Below are 19,750 nucleotides of genomic sequence, written 5' to 3'. Positions count from 1 at the left end.
CTTTTCCTTCTGTGTTTTGTTTAAAGCGGAAGGGTCATTGGCTACGCTGAGTGCAGATGATCGCTAACTAAGGGCCTGTGTATAGATGCAGGGCAAACGAACATTTAAACGGGACCACCGATAGGGCCTCTCTAACGGATGTGACGTCATTTCCCTCAGCTGTTCTTCTCCTGCAGCGGAGGTAGCAGCAGACAGCCGCCGTCACCTCAGCGGCTGCATTGCCCTGCCTGTCGTCTTCTTTCCTTACTCCGAATGCCTGTGGTCGTTGTGTTGATATTTGTGTTGTTGATGCTCGCATCAGCAGCAGCAGCAGCCGCCGCTGCCACCGCCGCTGTTGTTGCCGTTGCCGCCGCCGCCACAACGGCCCCAGCAGCCACAGCGCCAGTAGTCTCTTCTAGTGCAGTGGTACTTATGCGTGCTAATGACTCGTAGTGGTTTGGCCCTCATCATTGCTGTCGCCTTCGTCGTTGTTTCTGGCTCCACCGGTGCTGCTACTCCTGCTCGCTCGCTCGTCCCCTTGTTCATTGTAGCCTGAGTAAGCCAAACTGTCGTCGCCTGTTGTTTGAAAAAGTCTTCTGTTCGCCGTCTGTTTAGCTGGCTGGCTGCCGCTGCTGCTGACTGTTCTATTGGTTGTTGTGGGCTGGCGGCTGGTTGGAGCTGGTTGGTTCGTTCTTTGTTGGACGACTCACGGACTGGCCGCTCGATTATAGTTAGAGTTGCCACCGGCTGGTTCATTGGGACTACACGTTGTGTTCGTTTGTTTTTTGGCTGAGGGCCCAGTATCTGCCAACAGTGTCAGGAAGACACACAGCACGAAGGCTCGTTGTTGGCCCAATCGTTACAGTGCATACTGACGACGAAGTCGTCGTCGTCGTCGCTATCGTCGTTGTCATCGTTGTGTGATCGTTCGTCGTTATCGTCTGCCTGCCTGCCTGCCTGTGTATTTGTGTTGGCTGATCCTGCCTGGTTACTACCTTTTAGTCAGTAGTCCTGTGTACGCATATGAAGACTGAACACGAGCATAAACCAAAGTCAATGCTACTGCCCCCCATAGGCGGCAGCAACGGCGGTGGGGTATGGTCGTTCGTTTGATCGTATTCAGTATATATCTCTCGCTTGGCTGTGTTCTCTGGTTCAACTGAGACGGCCAGGTAGCTGGAGAACTCTCTCTCTCTCTCTGATTGAGTGACTGACTGACTGACTGACCAGCAGGAAACAAGGAAGAAGGAAAGATAGAAACAAAAATATCTGCTGGTTAGGCTGTTGTAATTCTGACAGGCTAGCTGTTGTCTTAGTGTGACTGACCCTTCCTATCCGTTCGTTGCTTGGTAAATGCGCTGCTGATCGTCGTCGTCGTCGTCATCGTTTGTATTGCCGGATCGTGCTGGTGATCGTGGCTGTTCCGCTGTAGTATCTCCTGCTACGCCCACTGGGGGGCCTCGCCATCGGGCCGATTTCTCTTGTCGTTAACTCGGGCTGGCGTTGCAGCAGATTTTTCAACAAAACGCGGCCTCCACCCAACGGCAGTCATTTCGGAACCAAAGGGTGAGTGTTGCTCCCTCAGCTTTTTGTTTATGAATGTTTGCTTTTCATACAAAACCTGTTCCTTCTTGAATCGTTATAGCCGCCCCTGTCTAATCAGTTATACATGGTATTTGAGTTAACATGTTAAATTACACCATTGACAACTGGTAGGTACTTAACTTTATACGAAACTACCATTCGGTTCTCCTGCTGCTACAATAGCAACAACTGTAGTTGCTGATGATATTTTCGTTGATGCCCATTCGAGCTGCTAATTGTCTCTCAGCTAGTGCTATGATGTTAGTTACTATTAGAAAACTTAGGAACAGATGTTTCCTTTTGGACGCGGGACATATTGAAAATTTCTTATATGATGGGTCCATTATTTTTGCTTGCCTCGCACAGATGCAAACATTCCAACATTCGTGCGTATTCGTCGTGTTGAAGAGCATCAATAATAATGTCATGGTGTTTACAATATCTTACTAAAAAAACAATAGCTTTTAATTGCTTTCCTCTTGGTTGTCACTACTAGTAAGAAGACTTCTTCCTTTCGTTCTTCCGCTATGACTTTGAGTTAGTGTTGGTGCTCCCTTGTCCGCTTGTATTTGTATTATAACAAAATCGGTGGTGGTTTTGATTATGATCACGATGATAGTCGCTTGCCTCATTTAGCGACAGCGGCGAAAACGGGAGCGGCAACAGCAGCTGTTCGTCTTCGATGACGAATAGAGCAGTAGCGTAGCGCGGTAGTCGCAACGATACAATATGCGAATAACTGCGCCCTCTCAATAACCCTCTTGTAAGATAATACTGTCACTACAAATACATTTATTACGTGTATTATTGGCACGCAGTGGCATCAATCAAAAAGCACAGCAATAACAATAAAGGTAGCGCTAGTTGGGGGTGACGGGACTTGCCTTTATGATCATAATCATTTCTTTCATGACAGCGCATCTTCTATATGCTACTGCTAGTTATAACGGTCAGGCTGTATACCCGCGTCGCTCACAGCGTCGTTAGTCAGAGGGTCTACATTTACTTAGTACATATATTTCTCTTGCTACTGCACTCATACTTTTCTAATTTCCCCATGACGACCCGTCATTGATATGCCAAATAGTGTCGATTGTTGAGGAATTACCCCTGCTCATTTGTGGTCAGTTATTCACCAATTGGGCTGCTTCATTGCGTGCATTACTTCTGTCGCTCTTACTTATCACGACAATCAGTTGATGATTAATTGGCATATTTGTTAATAGATGTACATAGGCTGAGCTGATGGATTTTATCTAAGTTTGAATTTACCAGATGTAAATCCGAGAACCACAGGTTAGCTGTTTCTTTTCTTTACTGAGCTAGGCTGAACTATCAGATAATATTAATGGTACTTACTGACACATAAAAGAAGACAATATAGATAAATATAGTCAGCTTAAAAATCGTATGAACCCATAATAGTCTGATACCTTTCGTCGACGGCCAAAGCAGCAGAAACACACCTACAAATAGGTCTAAGTTTTTTTTGAGCCCTTAATAGGGGTGTACGTACTGTACGATAAACACGATAAGGCTGCCACAAATTAGTGGCGTCACTTGAGAGAAAAATGCTTAAGCTGTATTTTTTTTCGATCGTTTTTAAGTAGACATAAGTGACTCACTCACAAGTATATATATAGGCGAACAGGCAAGTTACTTTGTTACTTTTTTTGGGATTAATGTAAAGATGAACCCTGCTTTTTTTCTAAATAATTCCCATTTGGCAGGTCATCATTAACATTCCATTCATAGCATTCATGCGGTAATGTTCTATGTATTCTATGATACTCGAAAAATCTGCTATAATTTTGCAACTGTAAGCTGCCTAGAAAACCGCCCTATTCATTTTAATTAAACAATAATTCTAATACTTCAGTGATATCGAGTCACTCTATGGATATATACAAGAGGCAAAGTGAAAATCAAAAACGAACATTACTTCGCTATATTTATTGTATATAGGATAACGTTGTTGATTATTTTTCAGGTTTTTCGGTTTCATTTATTTTTAAAGTTAGACCAGACCTCACCCGCGTGAAGTCTTGCGGGCAATAACTATTTCTTTTTTATGCGCTAATTTATAAATATTGGCTTGAACTATGCGCATACTTCAAAAGCTAATATTACTGCATTATTATTTGAGAACAGTGACGAAAATGGTAGAGAGTAGCCTTTTTTTGGCGTGATATAAAGATACCTCTTCCACTGTGTAACGTACATGATCAAACTGTTTCAATAAAACTATCTATTTATAATAGAATATGGTACACCTATGCTCGTAACAAGATCTAAGAAATACAAGGATATTTTTTGAGGAGAAAGGTTGTAAAGCCTTGTTTGTGCGTTATGTTACATGAAAGAGTGCCTCTCAAAACCGAACACAGGTTAATTTTGGTTGCCCTGTGCAGGAAACAAAAATATTAATAAATTTACACGATTTTTATATCTGTACTTCGGCTCTCTGTTCTTCAAATGCTAGAAACTATAACTCTGGCTACAACGTCACTTGAAAGAGCGATCCAGAAGTTTTCTTAACTGTTTATGAACGAATTACGCGATAATATCGGATTTGAGAAAACATTTGCGAGTTTCAGCGCAATATTTAAGCAGTAAAGGATATTTTGTACATAAAAAAAGAAAACGATTATTGTCGGAACGGCTATATTTGACCAAGGCGTGCTCCGAAACTAAATGTAAACGGTGCTAAACTATGTAAAAGCGTAGGGGCGTCATGGGGTGCGAACAAACTGAGGAACATCAGATACCATGTGGTGTTTAGCAAGACATGAAACGAAACGTTAGCCGATTATGGTCTCAATCCTTGCAAGTCATGTATAGCTAGAATCACCCTGAGAATTGGGCTAATGGATTGCTACGACTAGTTAATCTCTCTAGCTAAAAAAAACAGTGCGATAAAAGGAAATAAACGGCTAAAATGTTGAATTGACCAACGATTTTGTGAAGCACCATGTATACACTGTCTTATATATATATATATATATACCACAATGACCTCTAAATGGACTTGTCAGTTTTGTTCAGCTCAGAAAAAAAAGCGAATTTAACTAGTAAACTTCACTTTTTAAGGTCCCGTGTACATCTCAAACGATATCTGTCCCAAGAAGGCATGACAGAAATGACTCATTGAAAACCCTTCAATAGTAGGTCATTTCTCTGCAGCTTAATGTGAAGGATACGATCACAATATGATTTTGTGGTATCGTTTAGGGACGCTAAATGTGGCGATGCTACAGGTTTTATCAACTGATCGCTAGCGAAACTACTGAACGCAGAAAAGCCACAGGGGTTATTTAGGCAGAGGAAGAGGTGGTAGTCAAACCAAGTAAATAAAAGATAAACACAGGTTTCGTCGATTTTAGGCACAAAGTAAGATTTAAGGCACCTAAGTTTTTTCGCTCTATTGTATATTTCTATTATGATAAAAGCAAAAATGCTGCCAGAGCTCATAAAAAATGGTTTGGTTTGTGATTAAGATGCGTAATCAGAAGAAACGGCCCAAACAAGTTTTTAATGTTTTCGTCCTGAAAATTTAAGTGTTGTAGATGCTTCTCATAGTAGTCGACCAATTATAAAAAAAGAAGACGAAATTATGCGGAAGTTGAGAGAGACCGCCACTTGAGTATTCATGACATTATTAAAAAATTACAGATCTTCCACCAAACTCTGTTAAACAATTTGAAGAAAGTTGCCTAAAAAAACTCGATATTTGAATTTATGCGAAGTTATTTGTTCGATAGAAGTTCCATCTTGAACTTCATTGCGTGTTGTATGCGAATAAAATAGTTTGTGGAGAAAACGTAATTTATAGGCACCTTCAAGACTGGACTTCTCTTAAATTATTTAGCAATAGTCGAACTAAACAATTGTACGCAAAACGGATCTTAACATTGTAATCTTAACATTCTAACGATCACACGTTTAAGACTGCTATAGCTTGATTACTTACTCTATAAGTAGCCTCTAGCAGAACTTAACATGTCAGACTCTACTTTTTCTAATTCTTACGAATATATGTTAAAATATTATATATACATAGTTTTTATTTCTTCGGTTTAAAATAAAGTTGACATAAAACTACTGGCTTATTTAATTTGTGCAACGTATAGAGGCCAAATATTATGCCACGCGGATCTTTATGTGTTAAGTTGTATTATAATTGCCTCATATTTGTTATCATTAACCTAAATTTGTGTCGAATAAACGTTGACCCAGCAGCTTGGTTTCATTGTTTTTCTCTCTCTCGTATTGTTTGTCAGGTTTTCTCCAGCACCTCAAGAAGGTCATGGATTCGCCTCGGTCGGCGAAAAAGGCCAAGCTGGCCTTTGGCCACGGAGACTCGGCCTCTCTGCCGCGCACTGCCCGAAAAGAGATGTGCTTTTATTGTTTCGATGTGCTTGTCTCCCATCTTAATCGGCAGGAGTTGCCGCCGGAGCCTCACTTTACGAATGAAAGCTAGTAAGTTCTATTACATTGCGCTTACTGGAGTAGTACAGACAACTCAACGGCAACAGTGCCTAGTCTTGATTAAAGATGAAAAAGCCTGTTCCTTAAATGTTTCAAAAAAAATACTGAACTGTTGTCACAATTTTTTTTTATTATGCCGTATGGATTTTTATCCTTTTTTATTATCCTCTCTTGGAAAGATTCGTCATGCTATTCTTTACTAATGTAATAGATGTATTACAATTTTAAATAGAAACAACCCTGTTAATTAAAGGTATATGTTAAACAATATGAAGTTTTGTTTCAAATTAGCTTCTTTCAAACCTTTTTATCGGCTCAAGCACATTATAGTGCTAAGCACACAAGAATTATTTGACACGATTTTGCGTAACATTTACTCGATACACTCGCGCTAAGTATGAGTTGTTCAGGTCTATTTTTAAAACCTATTGTTGTATTAAGACCTATTATTTCGTAGACTACTACGCGTTTTTCATTCGAGATTGTTGTGATTATGTAACTATACAATCTCCTTTTAACAGTGCGATGACATCCAAGTCATTAAGCATATTCTCAGGCTGTGCACATAGCGCTAAATGCAGACAACTGCACAGCTTGAACACAAACTGCTGTTGTTTAGGTACACACTTGCCAAAGTAGTCATAAACGGATTTTTCTATATAATATTTAATCAATAGTTACCGCAAACTACAAAATGTCAGACATTTTTGCTAGTTTCATCTACTGGCAGTATCAGCGTTATATGTGCTAATACAGTGTATGTTTTAAATTAAATTGAATATTACTTTTAACTATAAACGATGTAGATACCTGCTGCAGGGTTCATGTCAAACTTGAAATTAATGCTTGATTCTTTTTCATTGCCTTTCTTTTTTACCTTATAAATTGAAAATGCTAACCAATCTTCTCCTATAGCGAGTGACTTAGGAATATGTACATAAGGCCAATTCTCTGTTTCGCCATGTGGTAGCACCCAAATGCAGGTTTCCCAAGGATTTCAGTCCTGACGAAAAGTTTTGGTTAAAATTAGTTTTTGAAAAAAGTGCCTACTTCTTCTCAATATACGCATGTTCTTACTCTCTTAGCCAGGCGTTTATAACACAATGGCGTCTTTCTTGAAATGGTATCTGCAAAGTTAATTATTTCATAAATTTAAGTTTTCACCAACAAAATCAGGATTGGTGCCCTATGGTTCCGTTATGAAGAATGCTTCCTCTACAAAGCTCTACACCCTTTCGACGATTGACCTCGAGTTTTGAAGCACCCTGTATATCTCGTTCAAGCTATATTATTTGGTTGTCAAATTGCACTAATAAAAAACAAGCCCCGATTATACAATTTAAATAAGGCATGTCTGGTATTCTTTTGAGGCATCTTAATATTGTTGTAATATTTTTAGTATCCTTCATTGGGTACATTCAGCGCTAGAAGTTGGTTAATAATATTGCATTATATTTTCAGTCCGCTCTTCGTCACATGGCAGCTGGGTCGCGAACGCCGGCTTCGCGGCTGTATCGGCACTTTCACGCCACTAAAGCTTCATGGTGGTCTACGGGAGTACGCACTAACGAGTGCTCTCAAGGATTCCCGATTTGAGCCAATTACAAGAGACGAACTGTCACGACTAACCTGTGCAGTATCGTTACTTACTAACTTTGAAGATGGACACGACTATCTCGATTGGGAGGTAGGTTTTTATGTTTAAATAACTTTGAGTTGATTAACACTTAATTCGTTTTTAGAACAAACAGTTCTATAAGTATTATGCTACAAGTCGTGATAATTTGCCTTAATTATAGCTTTTTATTAACCTAGCTTTAACTGAATAGAATTAAAGCTCGAACTATTGTTTAAATTGACTCAAGTCATGACCATTTGAATAGTTGATAAGGTGATTCGTCGACTCAGAAGACAAGTAGAGCATCACCATTTGGTTGATTTTTTTTCATGGTTAACTGATTTTATCAGGGTAGCGAAATTCTGTTTGCGGTTGTCGAGATAGAATTTCGTTTTTCTAAATAATATGGCACTAATAGAAACTTAAGATTCAAAGCAAAAGCTATATGTTTTAATACACATCAGTGTCCACTTTTAATATTTAGACCTCACAGATAGGCACAGCCATGATAATGAGCACATTTTGTGCAGAATTTACCGTGTTTGGGAATTTAAAGAAATGAAATTCGGACAGATTTAAAAAATACATTGTATTCTTTGTGCAGATTGGAGTTCATGGCATTAGAATAGAATTCGAGACGGAAAAAGGCCACCATCGTAGTGCAACTTATCTGCCAGAAATAGCAAAGGAGCAGAACTGGGACCGACTTCAAACCGTCGATTCACTTTTACGTAAAGGTGGTTTCCGGGGTAAGTTAAACTGCGTAAATATTTCGTAAACGTTTTTGAGTTTGAATGTAACGAGCGCGGAAAAATTCTGATGGAAACTTTAACGGAAAGCTGCTCTTTTTCGTTCTTGAGTTGCTAAAAGGAAATGTGAGATGACACTGTTGAATTCTATAATGTCCTAATGTGGTAGTCTTAGAGAAAATATTATAATAACATTAAGCATTTACATTTACTTTGTGTATAGACGAATGGGCATTTGTTGTTGAAAAAAACGATGGAAAATTCAAATACTTGAAAATCACTCACAAATGTGTCTAATAGTTGTCATATCGTTGTTAAGTAGATAATAAGTCAAGCTGGCCATGTAAATGAGAAAAAAGTTTGTAGGAATGACTCAGAGAAGTAAATAAATAGCTGATATCGTTGTCAAAATATGAGATGGAGCAATCATAAATTGCCAGCGATCCTTGTGGCCTGGATGGAGCTCGAGAGCTCCAAAAAATAACAACATTTGTGGCAGATTGATAAGGCGCCTACGATCTTCTGAGGAGAAAGTAAATGTAGCGCTTTCACACATTTTATGGTCGTGAAAATATTGAGAACCAGCATGCATGCATACGAATTATACATCTGAATTTGTTGAAGGAAACGTGCTCTTTAATAATGATCTGACAACAGTTAATTATGTTGTTTTCATTTCATGATTTTCAGGTAACATAACAGCGGACGTTCGTCGTTCGATTAAGCTTGTACGCTACCAGTCGGAGAAGGTATACGCCTCGTGGCAAGAATACCGCGAGCACATAGAGACGATGCACTGCGGCTAGAAGATGTCACTCCAGACGCTCACTGTGATAACAACAACAACAACACCACTATTACTAGTATGACGACAACAACAACTAACCCGACGGAGTTTAACTGCAACGCCGATCGCATCATTAAATATAATCCTTCATTGTTATTATTACCATTATGATAATTATTATTATCATAATTATTAAAGTACTATTATTATTATTATTATCCAAATGAACTCTCATTACAAATAGAAGATGTTCGACATCAGGAGAGTCCCAAGAAGAACAAGCAAATAAAAGTGCAAGCCTGATTCCAATAGTTTGGCACATTGAAATTCTTTACATTTTGGGGCACTATGGTAATCAGATGCGTATGGCATTACTGAAAATATCGAATGATGTTTTAATATGTTTTTACGGGGACATCAATAGTAGAGAATGATAACATAACCATGTGCCACATTAATCGAAACGTAGGCTAATAGGTTTTACGGAGCTTCTTATTACATCACAATAATGATGCCTTATACTTTAATTCATATTCGTACTAGGTTATGTGAAAATTTTTCTATTGTGACTTTGTAATAGTCGAAAAAGAGTAATAATGCTAATGATGTTGATATGGAACTGCCGGCGGTCATCTCTGTTGAACTGCACTGCCATAAATGCTGTTGTACGAAGACAACAACAACAACAACAACAAAAAGAACTGACACTGACAGAATTAGAATTACATTTATTTTAAACCCGCTAAATTTTCATAATAGGTCAATAAGGTATAAAGTATATATAACTGGGAAGTGCAAGAATACAAGGCAAAATACTACGATATGTCATGGGGTAGACTAATGATTGCCACGATGACGCCTGAATGAAGCTGCAAAAACATTTAGCAAAAGAGATACGTCATCTTTTTTGAGCTAAACTTATAAATATCGCACTAGGTGCAGTGTGAGTAAGCATGACGCATAATTGTATTTATGAAATTGGCGCCTGCCTGCAGATTGGAAAGTGTTTGTTCTAACGAGCAGAAATAGCCTTTCTACTTCATATTATTCGTCCTTGCCGATCGATACACAAAGTTTTCAAAGCAACGTGCATCATACCACCATTATATAAAAATTTGGATATCGTATAATATGCAATTTGTGAGTGGAAATCAATACTGTTAGATATCTTGTCATTACATTGATGGCTATACATACTAAATACAACCATTAAACCATATAAAAAAGGAAGTGCAAATTTGTGAATGTATTTTAACATATTTTTCGACTTGTTCTATTTCTTTTCAAAATCTTAGATTAAATGAACTGTTTGAGAGAAATCCGCACGAGCTTCAAAACAGTTATCAGCGATCCTTGGATAAGCTATACATATACTTTATATGGAGGCTTCAGATTTCTTAGCATAAGCTTCCGTTAACGTTTTAAGGTAAGCCTTCCGTCTTCTCTAATAGTGACCCGCAGAGGGCCCTTAACTGGCAAGGCTTTTTGTTTATTATTATACAGGATTTATTATCGATACCTATAAAGAAATTGGCAAAGCAGCAGTAAGCATAAGTACTGCAGTTGTAGTTATATACATCTGTTATTAATTGTTAGCTCGTCATGTGCATATCAATGCGTTACAGTATCGCAAAAAGAGTTTGACTAATTACTTGTTTAAGCGAAACATTGTCTGAAAGTTTAAAGTTGCTATCTATAGGTGAATGACAGGCAGACTTCGTTGTTCCATATATCTCTATGAAAAAAACTGAGCTGAACGAAAGACAAATGATTGATTGGTAATATTCAATTGTCATTGCGATGAACGGACAGAAAAAAACAAGTGCGGGGTAGAGGAAAAGTGAAGGTAAGGAAACTTACGGGTACGGTTAATAAAATTAAACAACGTTTTACATGGAGGCTAGACAACGGAGAAGTGATGTCGAACGAATAAATAGGAAAACATGCCCAGTGTGATGAAGTCTGAAGTAGTGAAGAGAGCGACCGTAATAATAGTGAAGGGCAGATAATTATAGTGGATAGTAACGCGTGCTAGTGACATTGAGAGGCATCATGAAAGAGCAATTTAATTGATTTTATAAGTATTATTATTATTATTATTATCATGTTACTCTTTGTTTGAACTAGGGCGAATATGCATGAAGCACGTAAAAGAATGAAACAAAAGAGATTCACATATCTGTTGCGTGTATTTCCCTGTAAAGGTGTCGAATGAAAGTTGATTGACTATTTCGATTATTGTTATTTCCGTCATAGCAATAGGCTTATTGTATGCGCCTTGTAATTAGCTTCTCCCTAACGTACACTTGAGCCTGTAACATGACTATAGATGATCTATACCAGCAGCAAAAAGCAACAGCATTCAGTACTGCCGGCTTCTGAAATTCATTATCGAGAATTAGTCGAATAGAACTTTATATTTCCGAGCCCCGAGCTACAACAATTTATCTCACTTCCGTAGTGGTTTGCCATTTAAAAACATCAACACACTAAGCTTAAGATTACCTTTTTGATCAGTATCGAACACAGCTAACCTAACTACTGCTACGCCACACGTAATTTTACCAAGTATGTTATTGAAATTTCACAAACTGAGGAAGAGCGAACGAACGGAACAAGTTACGAGTCACGAGCAGGACCACCGAAATACGCCAAATAATTAAGTACATATGTATGGCTGGATAAAATTAAGCGCCGTGTTGAAGTGTTAGCACTAAAATATGCGCGTCCAATGAGATGTATTTGAGGGCAGGCTGCAGTGCTCTGTAATATCTGTATCAAGAGCAACTATATGAAGTCATTTTAGAAAAAGAACCCGCATATTAATGGTAACCTTTGTAGTGAAAGACAGTCGGTCTATCGTATAATGCTGTAATTGAAATTTGGTCGTTCCCAAATGGAACCATACGATAAGGCATGTCCCTTATAACGTTGGCTAGATGGAACAGGTCTAGTGAACTGCTTTCTACAAGCTGTGATGTATTGCAAATTATCCATTGGCGTATATAGCAACTTAACTCACATATATTGCCATGGCTAGTTGCTGTGAAATATAATTGATACTTCCGTTATAAGGCAATTCTGTACTACTTTTTGCATTTCTCTTGTCGGTGCTATAAATATCAGTCTTTCCCATCGGTCTTTTCTTAATCACGAGATTTTCCCTAAATTGTACATGAAAGAATTTTAGTTGTTATTAGTAATTGATATTAATGATAATATTAAAGATTAATAAGTTAAATGAAATTCATATTGAGTAGGCGTGGGGCGCCCAATCGAAAAGAAAGCATGGCTTTCTTGATTAATCAAAGGTTTTTGTCTCTCTAGGCGGTATGCTTATCTGGACATCTTTATACATGGCAGTTCGATGAAGGTGTTGTTTACTTTTTACTAAAACCTCTCCATTGCTTTAGCCGATTACATCTTTATAGTGTAGAATATGTACACACAAATGACTTGAGGGGGGCTTCGCACGAGTTGTTGGTAGCCCCGCGAGATTAAATTTACTAACATCTTGTCGTTCGTCACTTGGGTTTATTCGTGGTATTTGTTAGCCCAGATGCTTCTGCTATTAACGGTGTGGTATTGCGATCACTATGATGACTAATTATTTTTATTTTCATTATAAATATATAGTAAAATAAAAGTGCCATCGATTTTCGATGGTGATCAAACAGTAAACGATGCTAAAGATAAATAATATTAATGCGAATGAAGTTGTCGAGTGTAGAAGCGCAAGGTTGCAGTCGTTGATTCTTGTAGGACGGTGATAAGCATCATCGTAAAATAGCGTCATCTAGTCATACAAGGGCAAAACAATCGATGAGCCTTACATCGGCGGGCCTGATTAGGCCAGTGATGATCACCCAGCTTGTACTAACGAACGGTATAGGAGTACGTGCTGGTGGGTTTGTAGCGTTCGCAATCGCCAGTTTTGACCTCTATTTAAGACGATGGTGATCAATGGCGAAATCAGAAAAGTATTCAGCCAACAGATAAAAAAGCAAACAAATCTGATTCATTCACCGATTGTGCTGAACTGCTAATAATTCATCGCCTCCAGATCAATCAGTACAGCTGTTGAATACATCTACTATAACAGTTGTCATATCTAACGGGCCCAAAACCAGGGGCAAAATAGTGTACTTATGCATAACATAATAATTTCTGGAAATACCTACCTTTTGTTCCTAAATAAATACCAACAGATGATACCTATGACTACGTACAAGATAAGAAATCTAGTTCCCCCGAACTACTTTTTCGCAGTACGAGTATGAAGAGTTGAATAGTTTTCAAGATTAAAAAATCATGGCCCTTTTTGCCACTGGTGCTTATTCTTTAACATGTTACTTCTACTACATGTCGTTATGTCAATGTTGCATCTGGGTAAAAGGTGTGTTTGTCAATGGCATTTTGTTCGCTGGATAAAGATATACCGGTAAACAAAATGCTGACGTTTATGAATTAAACAATACATATTAACTTGTCTTGATTCATATGGTACCAATACGAAATATTATAGATAAATAAACAAGAGTCTGGGAGTAGGCGAAAGAAAACAATGTTTGATCTCTATGAGCCGGATCCCTCGTTTCACTCATTAGCACTGAGCATTGAAGTTCTTCCCGGGCAGAAAGCAGAGGATTTTAATAAAGAATCTTGGATATCATGAAACGAAAGTTGTACCGTTATGCGAGACAGGCGAGGCTGATTGCGGGATCTATTAAAAAAACGTGATACTACTGAACATGGAAGACCTGGAAAGGATAATGTTTTGCTAGTTGGAGGTGACTGCTAACCATACCTTCTGGTTAGGTGTTGTTTCACAGAAATGTAATTCTTATTGAATGGGTGGACCCATTCCCGCTGATATAAAACTGAAAGATTGAGAAAAAGCGAAGTGAAATGAGGTAAACGTACGATGAGTATGGCATTATGATGCTAATAGTGATGGTGTCTGACTGATGACGTGATGATCAACAACAACAACAACAAGTAATTTTGAAACGTACATTATGATAATGATATAAATGGTTGATACTGCTAATGATGCTTGTTATGGTATGAAGTGATAAAGTAAACGATGGGTACAAGTACCGACTAACTCATCTTCTTCTATTATTACATTTAATAACACCTATAATAGGCATAATTTATATGTTAAATGGCATAAAGCAGGGAAAGAAGCCATTGTTTTCTTTGAAGGTGTTGAATAAATTGTATTGACAATATTACTTAACTGCTATAACTGTATAAATGATTCTTCAGATCAACAGCTATCACGTACGTTGATAACATTCTTATCCATAATTATAATATTAGCTATCATATGATCATACGATTAGGCTCAATATTAATTGGCTGGCCTCGAACTGAAACTAAAAGTGCGTGGTGGGTAATACCAGCTTACTTATGCTCTCAACTACAACGTACTCGATGTGGCGATCAATTTTCGGGGTAATTCTGTCTGTCGTTGCAACGTTCTCCGTCCAGTACCGAAGTAGACACAGAGGAAAGCAATGTGCTTATGACAAAAGGCTCTGAGGAATAAGCGCTAAATGTGTGCTTACGCTCGTCGAAATGCGTGTTTTCTTCCAAAGCTGATTCTTGATTATGTTCATTTAAATGTTGATTTCAGCAAGTCAGCAGCAATAAACAGCTGGTAAGAAGTATGAAAAACGAAAAGTTGCATATTGACAACTAGAAGATTATAATGGTGGTGGCGATGATGATATTACAATTGCTATTGATTATTATTGTTAACAATATTAGTATATTGTAATAATTAATTTGAAAAAATCTAGTTAACGAACAACAATTGTGAAGTCTGAAGGTATTGCATGCAAGGTGGCAATAAGTGATGGATATATATATATGTGTATATATATATATATATATAATAAAAATAACAAATCGAGGAAGTCATTGTGAACTGTTTTTCCTTAGATATAAACATATACGTTTATATATTTTCGTGATTTATTGAAATAGTTATTCTACAGTACTAGTCTTACATCTAGGACTCATTCCCTGGACATGCGGGATAGCCTTCTTTTTTTTTGTTTTGTTCGAAAATCGCTTTTAGCTCAGCTGCTGTTTTCGGTAATATTAAACAATTTTTCGATCATGTACGGTTGGACGTTCTAGATCCTTGATTGCATTGAGACTTCAGATCTATGCCGCCAATCTTATATACTTACCGAAACGTAGAGCGGCAACCTTTTCAGGTCAAATCTTCCCGCCCACTCATAAATGTCTGGAAAACCTTGCTGTATAATAGATTTCCTTTGAAAGGTATTTACAAATTCGCATCTTTTTGCATCATTCGTGTATATTTTCACCGATGGTGACAATAGCGGTGTGTCCTGGAGGGTTCATCTAAATAGTCCTCAGAGAACTACACCAAAGGGCTTTGTGTGGTTCTGTCTAGCATAATAACCAATAATAAAAAAAATTGCATATTCTGTACTGCAGTTAAGCATTGCTTCAAACGACGGGTTCTGAATCGGAATCATCATACGTACTCGAATTTATGCTCTGGTTGAAATATTGGCGCTTTCACCATACGACGTATGTACAACGAGGTCTTTTCTCCTCAACACATAACTGACCTAGCAGCTGTATTTCAATACGATAGAAATCTGATTCGCCCGTTTTTGTCGCACGGACAGTCTGTAAAACATTTGTCTATGGTGTTAACCTACCCAGCAGTTTGCTAAACTTAGATACTGTCGCTTTACCTTAACCTTCACTTTATTATTTTTTTTTTTTTTCGAATTCGTTAGCCTATCTCTTTGAAGTAGGTTTACATTAGCATCATTTGCGTGTTATGAATTCGGTTTCCAGCTTCGCTCTAGTGACCTGCAAACTCCGTGAAGTCTCGCGATGGTGCTGCGGTAAGGTCGTTAACAAAGCCGCCAGACTGGTGCATTCCCCTAGGAACACTATGAACCCGCGGCAATTCAACGGCAACCCGATGCACTCGAAGTCTTGAAATCCACCCACGTTCCCCATAACGGATCTTAACCAGCTTTGGGTTGGGCCTGCTAGAAAACCGTAAGCAAGCCCATGTAGGCGTATCAACCATAGCTATCTCCAGTGTTCCAATTGATTGCCTAGGCATCGTGTAGCTAAGATTTAATATGTTTACATTCCATTACATTCGCTGTCGAATGCCCTTCGCAGACTTTACTGAGCTCTTTGTCCATCCTTGAATCGAGAACAACACAGCTTAGCTCCTGTTTTGGTGCCACCTATTGTAGTAGCATCGCACTAGTACCCGGATATCATCCTTATATGACAATAGTAGTATATATATATATATATAGTACGGCATCCGAATTGGAACAGGCTTTGTCGAAATGTTCGTTGTAACGCTCACCTGCTACTCCTGGTGCCAAACGAAAGCCAGGAATTTGACCGGCGTTCAGCAATTATCTAATCTTAATATGGTACGCAAACCCCAATTGACATTATTCTAATCCTTATTCAATAATATACCGCGTTGTTAATAAGTATACGGCTGTACGAGAACGGAAAGCGGACTCTAGCACAACACAACGAATTGTCTACGTTATTGCCGTTCAAAGGAAAGTTTCTGCTTTTTTTTACTGCGATTAAGGCATGAGTAAAGAGGTTTTATGCGGGCAAGCATACGATATGACGGGCTATTCATGAAGAACTCAGCAACACGTCGTGTAAAAGTAAATATGATAATTCTGAAAGGAAAAGGATAATAAAAGCAAAAGATATGGCCAGTGTTCGTTAGTCAATTATATCAATAATCATGTTGCAGGTTTTGGCAAAGCATCTTTTTTACTTTCAGTGCCACGATGATCGCTGAATTGCTCACAATTCAGACGATGTGCCTATTTTTATACGCATCTCATATTGAACAAGACGATATCTCAAAGCTCGTCGGAATGGCGAAAAACGCGAACATTCTGTTCGTCGTGCCGTACTGCACGCTATTTTGCATTGTTAGACTCGGACCCCCTTCAAAGCAAGGCGTTTAAATTGCCTTTTTACAGAATTTGTGGCCCACCTGGATGACGAAAAGCGACAAAATCTGCTTAACTAATGCATTATGATAACCTGTCATATAGTCTACAGTATGCGCGACATGTAATATAAGGCTCAGCAAAACGTTTGAGTAAGCAACTTCTGCAACAAAGTTCATAACTGCTGTAGTGACAACAAGAAAATAAAGTGCTGTCTCGTGGGGCGTGGTCCAGTGCGCTGTATCATCGCTGGATGGCCGCCTGCCTATCCTATTATCGGTTTCTTGCTTCCCATCGTTTAGCCATCGTATGGAGCAAGAGATAGAAACGCAGGTTGTTTCGCCCAGTCAGGGGGTTATTAGAACTAGTGTACGAGGATACGAGGAGGGTAAGCGAGACTACATGGCATGACTATATCGGCCGGCGTTTAGCTCAATGTTTGTGTGCTCGATTTTCTGTCAACTCCTCTACACAAGGTCCCTCCAAAGTCAGCTGTCCGGGGAAAAGCTGCTGACCAGATGAACTGCCATTCAGTACGCACTCTGCCAGTATGGTACTGTTTTGCTCGAACTAGCTCAGTAGCCTATTGAGATAGATGGCTGAAAAAAAAGCCTGAAAAGAACATCGCTCTTGCACCCATCGTCGCCTGTTCGCGTTAGTGACGTTGGAGCGCTAAAAGCTGATTTGTGATACACTTATGGCACTGGTAGCTGACCAAATCTTCAATAGTAATTCTAGTTCTTCGAATGTTACTGCGGCAGGAGCATCAGCCGCGGAGGTGGCAGACCGGTTCTTAATTGGGGCAAGGGCAACTTCGCGACTGAAATGTTTGTTCGAGTTCTGTTTCTGTGCACGGAACGTGTAAATGTGAATGGAGTAGATCAAGGAACGTCCAGAACATGCGGCCAACTGTTTTCGGTACTGTTATATAGACATGTAAACCAGAGAAACTTGCGACTGAAAGGGAATGGGATTATTTCACATTCGAACGTTGATGGTCTGCAAGTTTATATATTGGTGTATAGGATATAATTCTGAAGTTGTCGCTTGGACTTTTTTCCAAGGAATAAGGAATAGCCGTAGCGAATTTTCGATGATTTCTGCACTCAGCTGAAGCTGCCTAAGAGGCAGCGGGTTGTAACTTACCGAGTATCATGTTTACACAGGATCGTACCATATTTGCACAGAAGAATTTTGATAATGTATAGATCACCCTTTCATTTTAATGCGCTTTGTTGTATGCAAGTACAGATTAATGTGGTGTCCATACTAAAAATGAAATTTAAATCGTAAAAATTATTCTAAATCTAAACAACAACAAGGCGCTTTTGTTTTCCTTCACACGACGGTGCGAGTCGTCTGTAACTGCTATATGTTGAACCGGAGACTTCGTTGAAATGTTGCTTAGCATGAGATTTGCAGTGGCGAGCAAATACATTCGCGAACAGAAAGATGTTTCCACGTTTAACATCTACCTAGGCGCGGCTCGTCCCAGCTTGCTTAGGAATAGCAAATTTCGTGGTATGCTAAGACATCTTGGTATTACGTGAACATTGGCAACGTAGCTGTTTCTTGGACTTCCCTATAGAAAGCTATCGTTTCGGTTTAGAGACAAGCTCCTTCAATTGTCTCCTCAGCGCGTATCGGACTGCTGGAATCGCTTGTAAATTAGCCATTGAAACACAAATGTCCACATCTAACTGTGATTATCACGGGATACACGTCCATCGTCGCTCTTAGATTGAACGGGGGATGGCCACTTCTAAACGCGCACACTCTTTTCCACGCCCTTAGTTCCCCTTCTCTTTTTAGGTCTTCTTTTTAGCCCTATATCACAAAACCGTTTACTTCAATCGCCTATTTTTTTAGGAGTATCAATCATAGTTATTGGCAAACTCGTTGGTCTAACGAGCTGTTCTAGTTTGATGCTTTGTCTAACATTCGATCGCGTGCAATAACAGTAATGCGATATTTTACACGCAGGTAAGATTAGTTTTCTATAAAGGTGCACATTGAGTTAATGGCATCTGTTATTCTTCACTCATGTTATTGTCAGCTAATGCTTCATGGAGCGTCAACTGACGAGCCTGTCAATGCGGACAAATAGATAAAGTCTCTTTCTTAGAAGTTGTTGTTGCAACTGTATTTAAACGCTTCCAGATCTTTCAACCAAATTGTCGAAACAGCGTCATTTCTAGCGGTCATACTTATCTAATATGAACACTTCAATTCATAAACTTTTCATTTTCAAAGTAGGTTTTCTCTAATCCGCAAGTAACTTTTCAACAATGGCCGTGCGTCAATCTACACTGGCAGTATAAATTCAATAGAGCGTCGCTTAGATGTATTATATGGAACAAAAATCCAGTGGAAATAAATTTTGAGCTATTGAAATGCCAAAACTCTCAAAAATGCTAGGACTAAAAATAACCAAACAGTACAAAAAGGCACAAAATTCTCATCTGGACGATCCAATTAGTAGTTGATGTTTTCCTTTCTAAAACATCCATTTATTTTGCCTTAAATATTCAGGTTTATGAAA

The 19,750-nt window shown here is 38.7% G+C and overlaps 1 protein-coding gene across 2 annotated transcripts; it reads left to right on the top strand.

Annotated features, from left to right (window-relative positions):
* Window positions 1-387: 387 nt before the first annotated feature.
* On the top strand, window positions 388-15,134 carry LOC111255251 (nuclear protein AMMECR1). 2 transcript variants are annotated; one of them, XM_086977245.1, is made up of 6 exons: window positions 388-535; window positions 1,412-1,545; window positions 5,844-6,042; window positions 7,513-7,738; window positions 8,274-8,418; window positions 9,109-15,134. In XM_086977245.1, the coding sequence occupies exons 3-6, from the start codon at window positions 5,870-5,872 to the stop codon at window positions 9,222-9,224; spliced, it is 660 nt and encodes a 219-aa protein (XP_086833371.1). In that variant the 5' UTR covers window positions 388-535; window positions 1,412-1,545; window positions 5,844-5,869; the 3' UTR covers window positions 9,225-15,134. The 2 variants fall into 2 exon arrangements, with proteins under 2 accessions (XP_086833371.1, XP_022672746.1); XM_022817011.2 differs by lacking the exon at window positions 388-535 and having other exon boundaries at window positions 561-1,545.
* Window positions 15,135-19,750: the final 4,616 nt, after the last annotated feature.

This window comes from Varroa destructor, unplaced genomic scaffold (genome assembly GCF_002443255.2).
Source record: "Varroa destructor unplaced genomic scaffold, Vdes_3.0 BEIS01000001.1, whole genome shotgun sequence".
In the NCBI taxonomy this organism is placed as follows: domain Eukaryota; kingdom Metazoa; phylum Arthropoda; class Arachnida; order Mesostigmata; family Varroidae; genus Varroa; species Varroa destructor.
The sequence above is the reverse complement of the archived record's forward strand: the minus strand, read 5'-3'. Positions and strand labels throughout refer to the sequence as shown.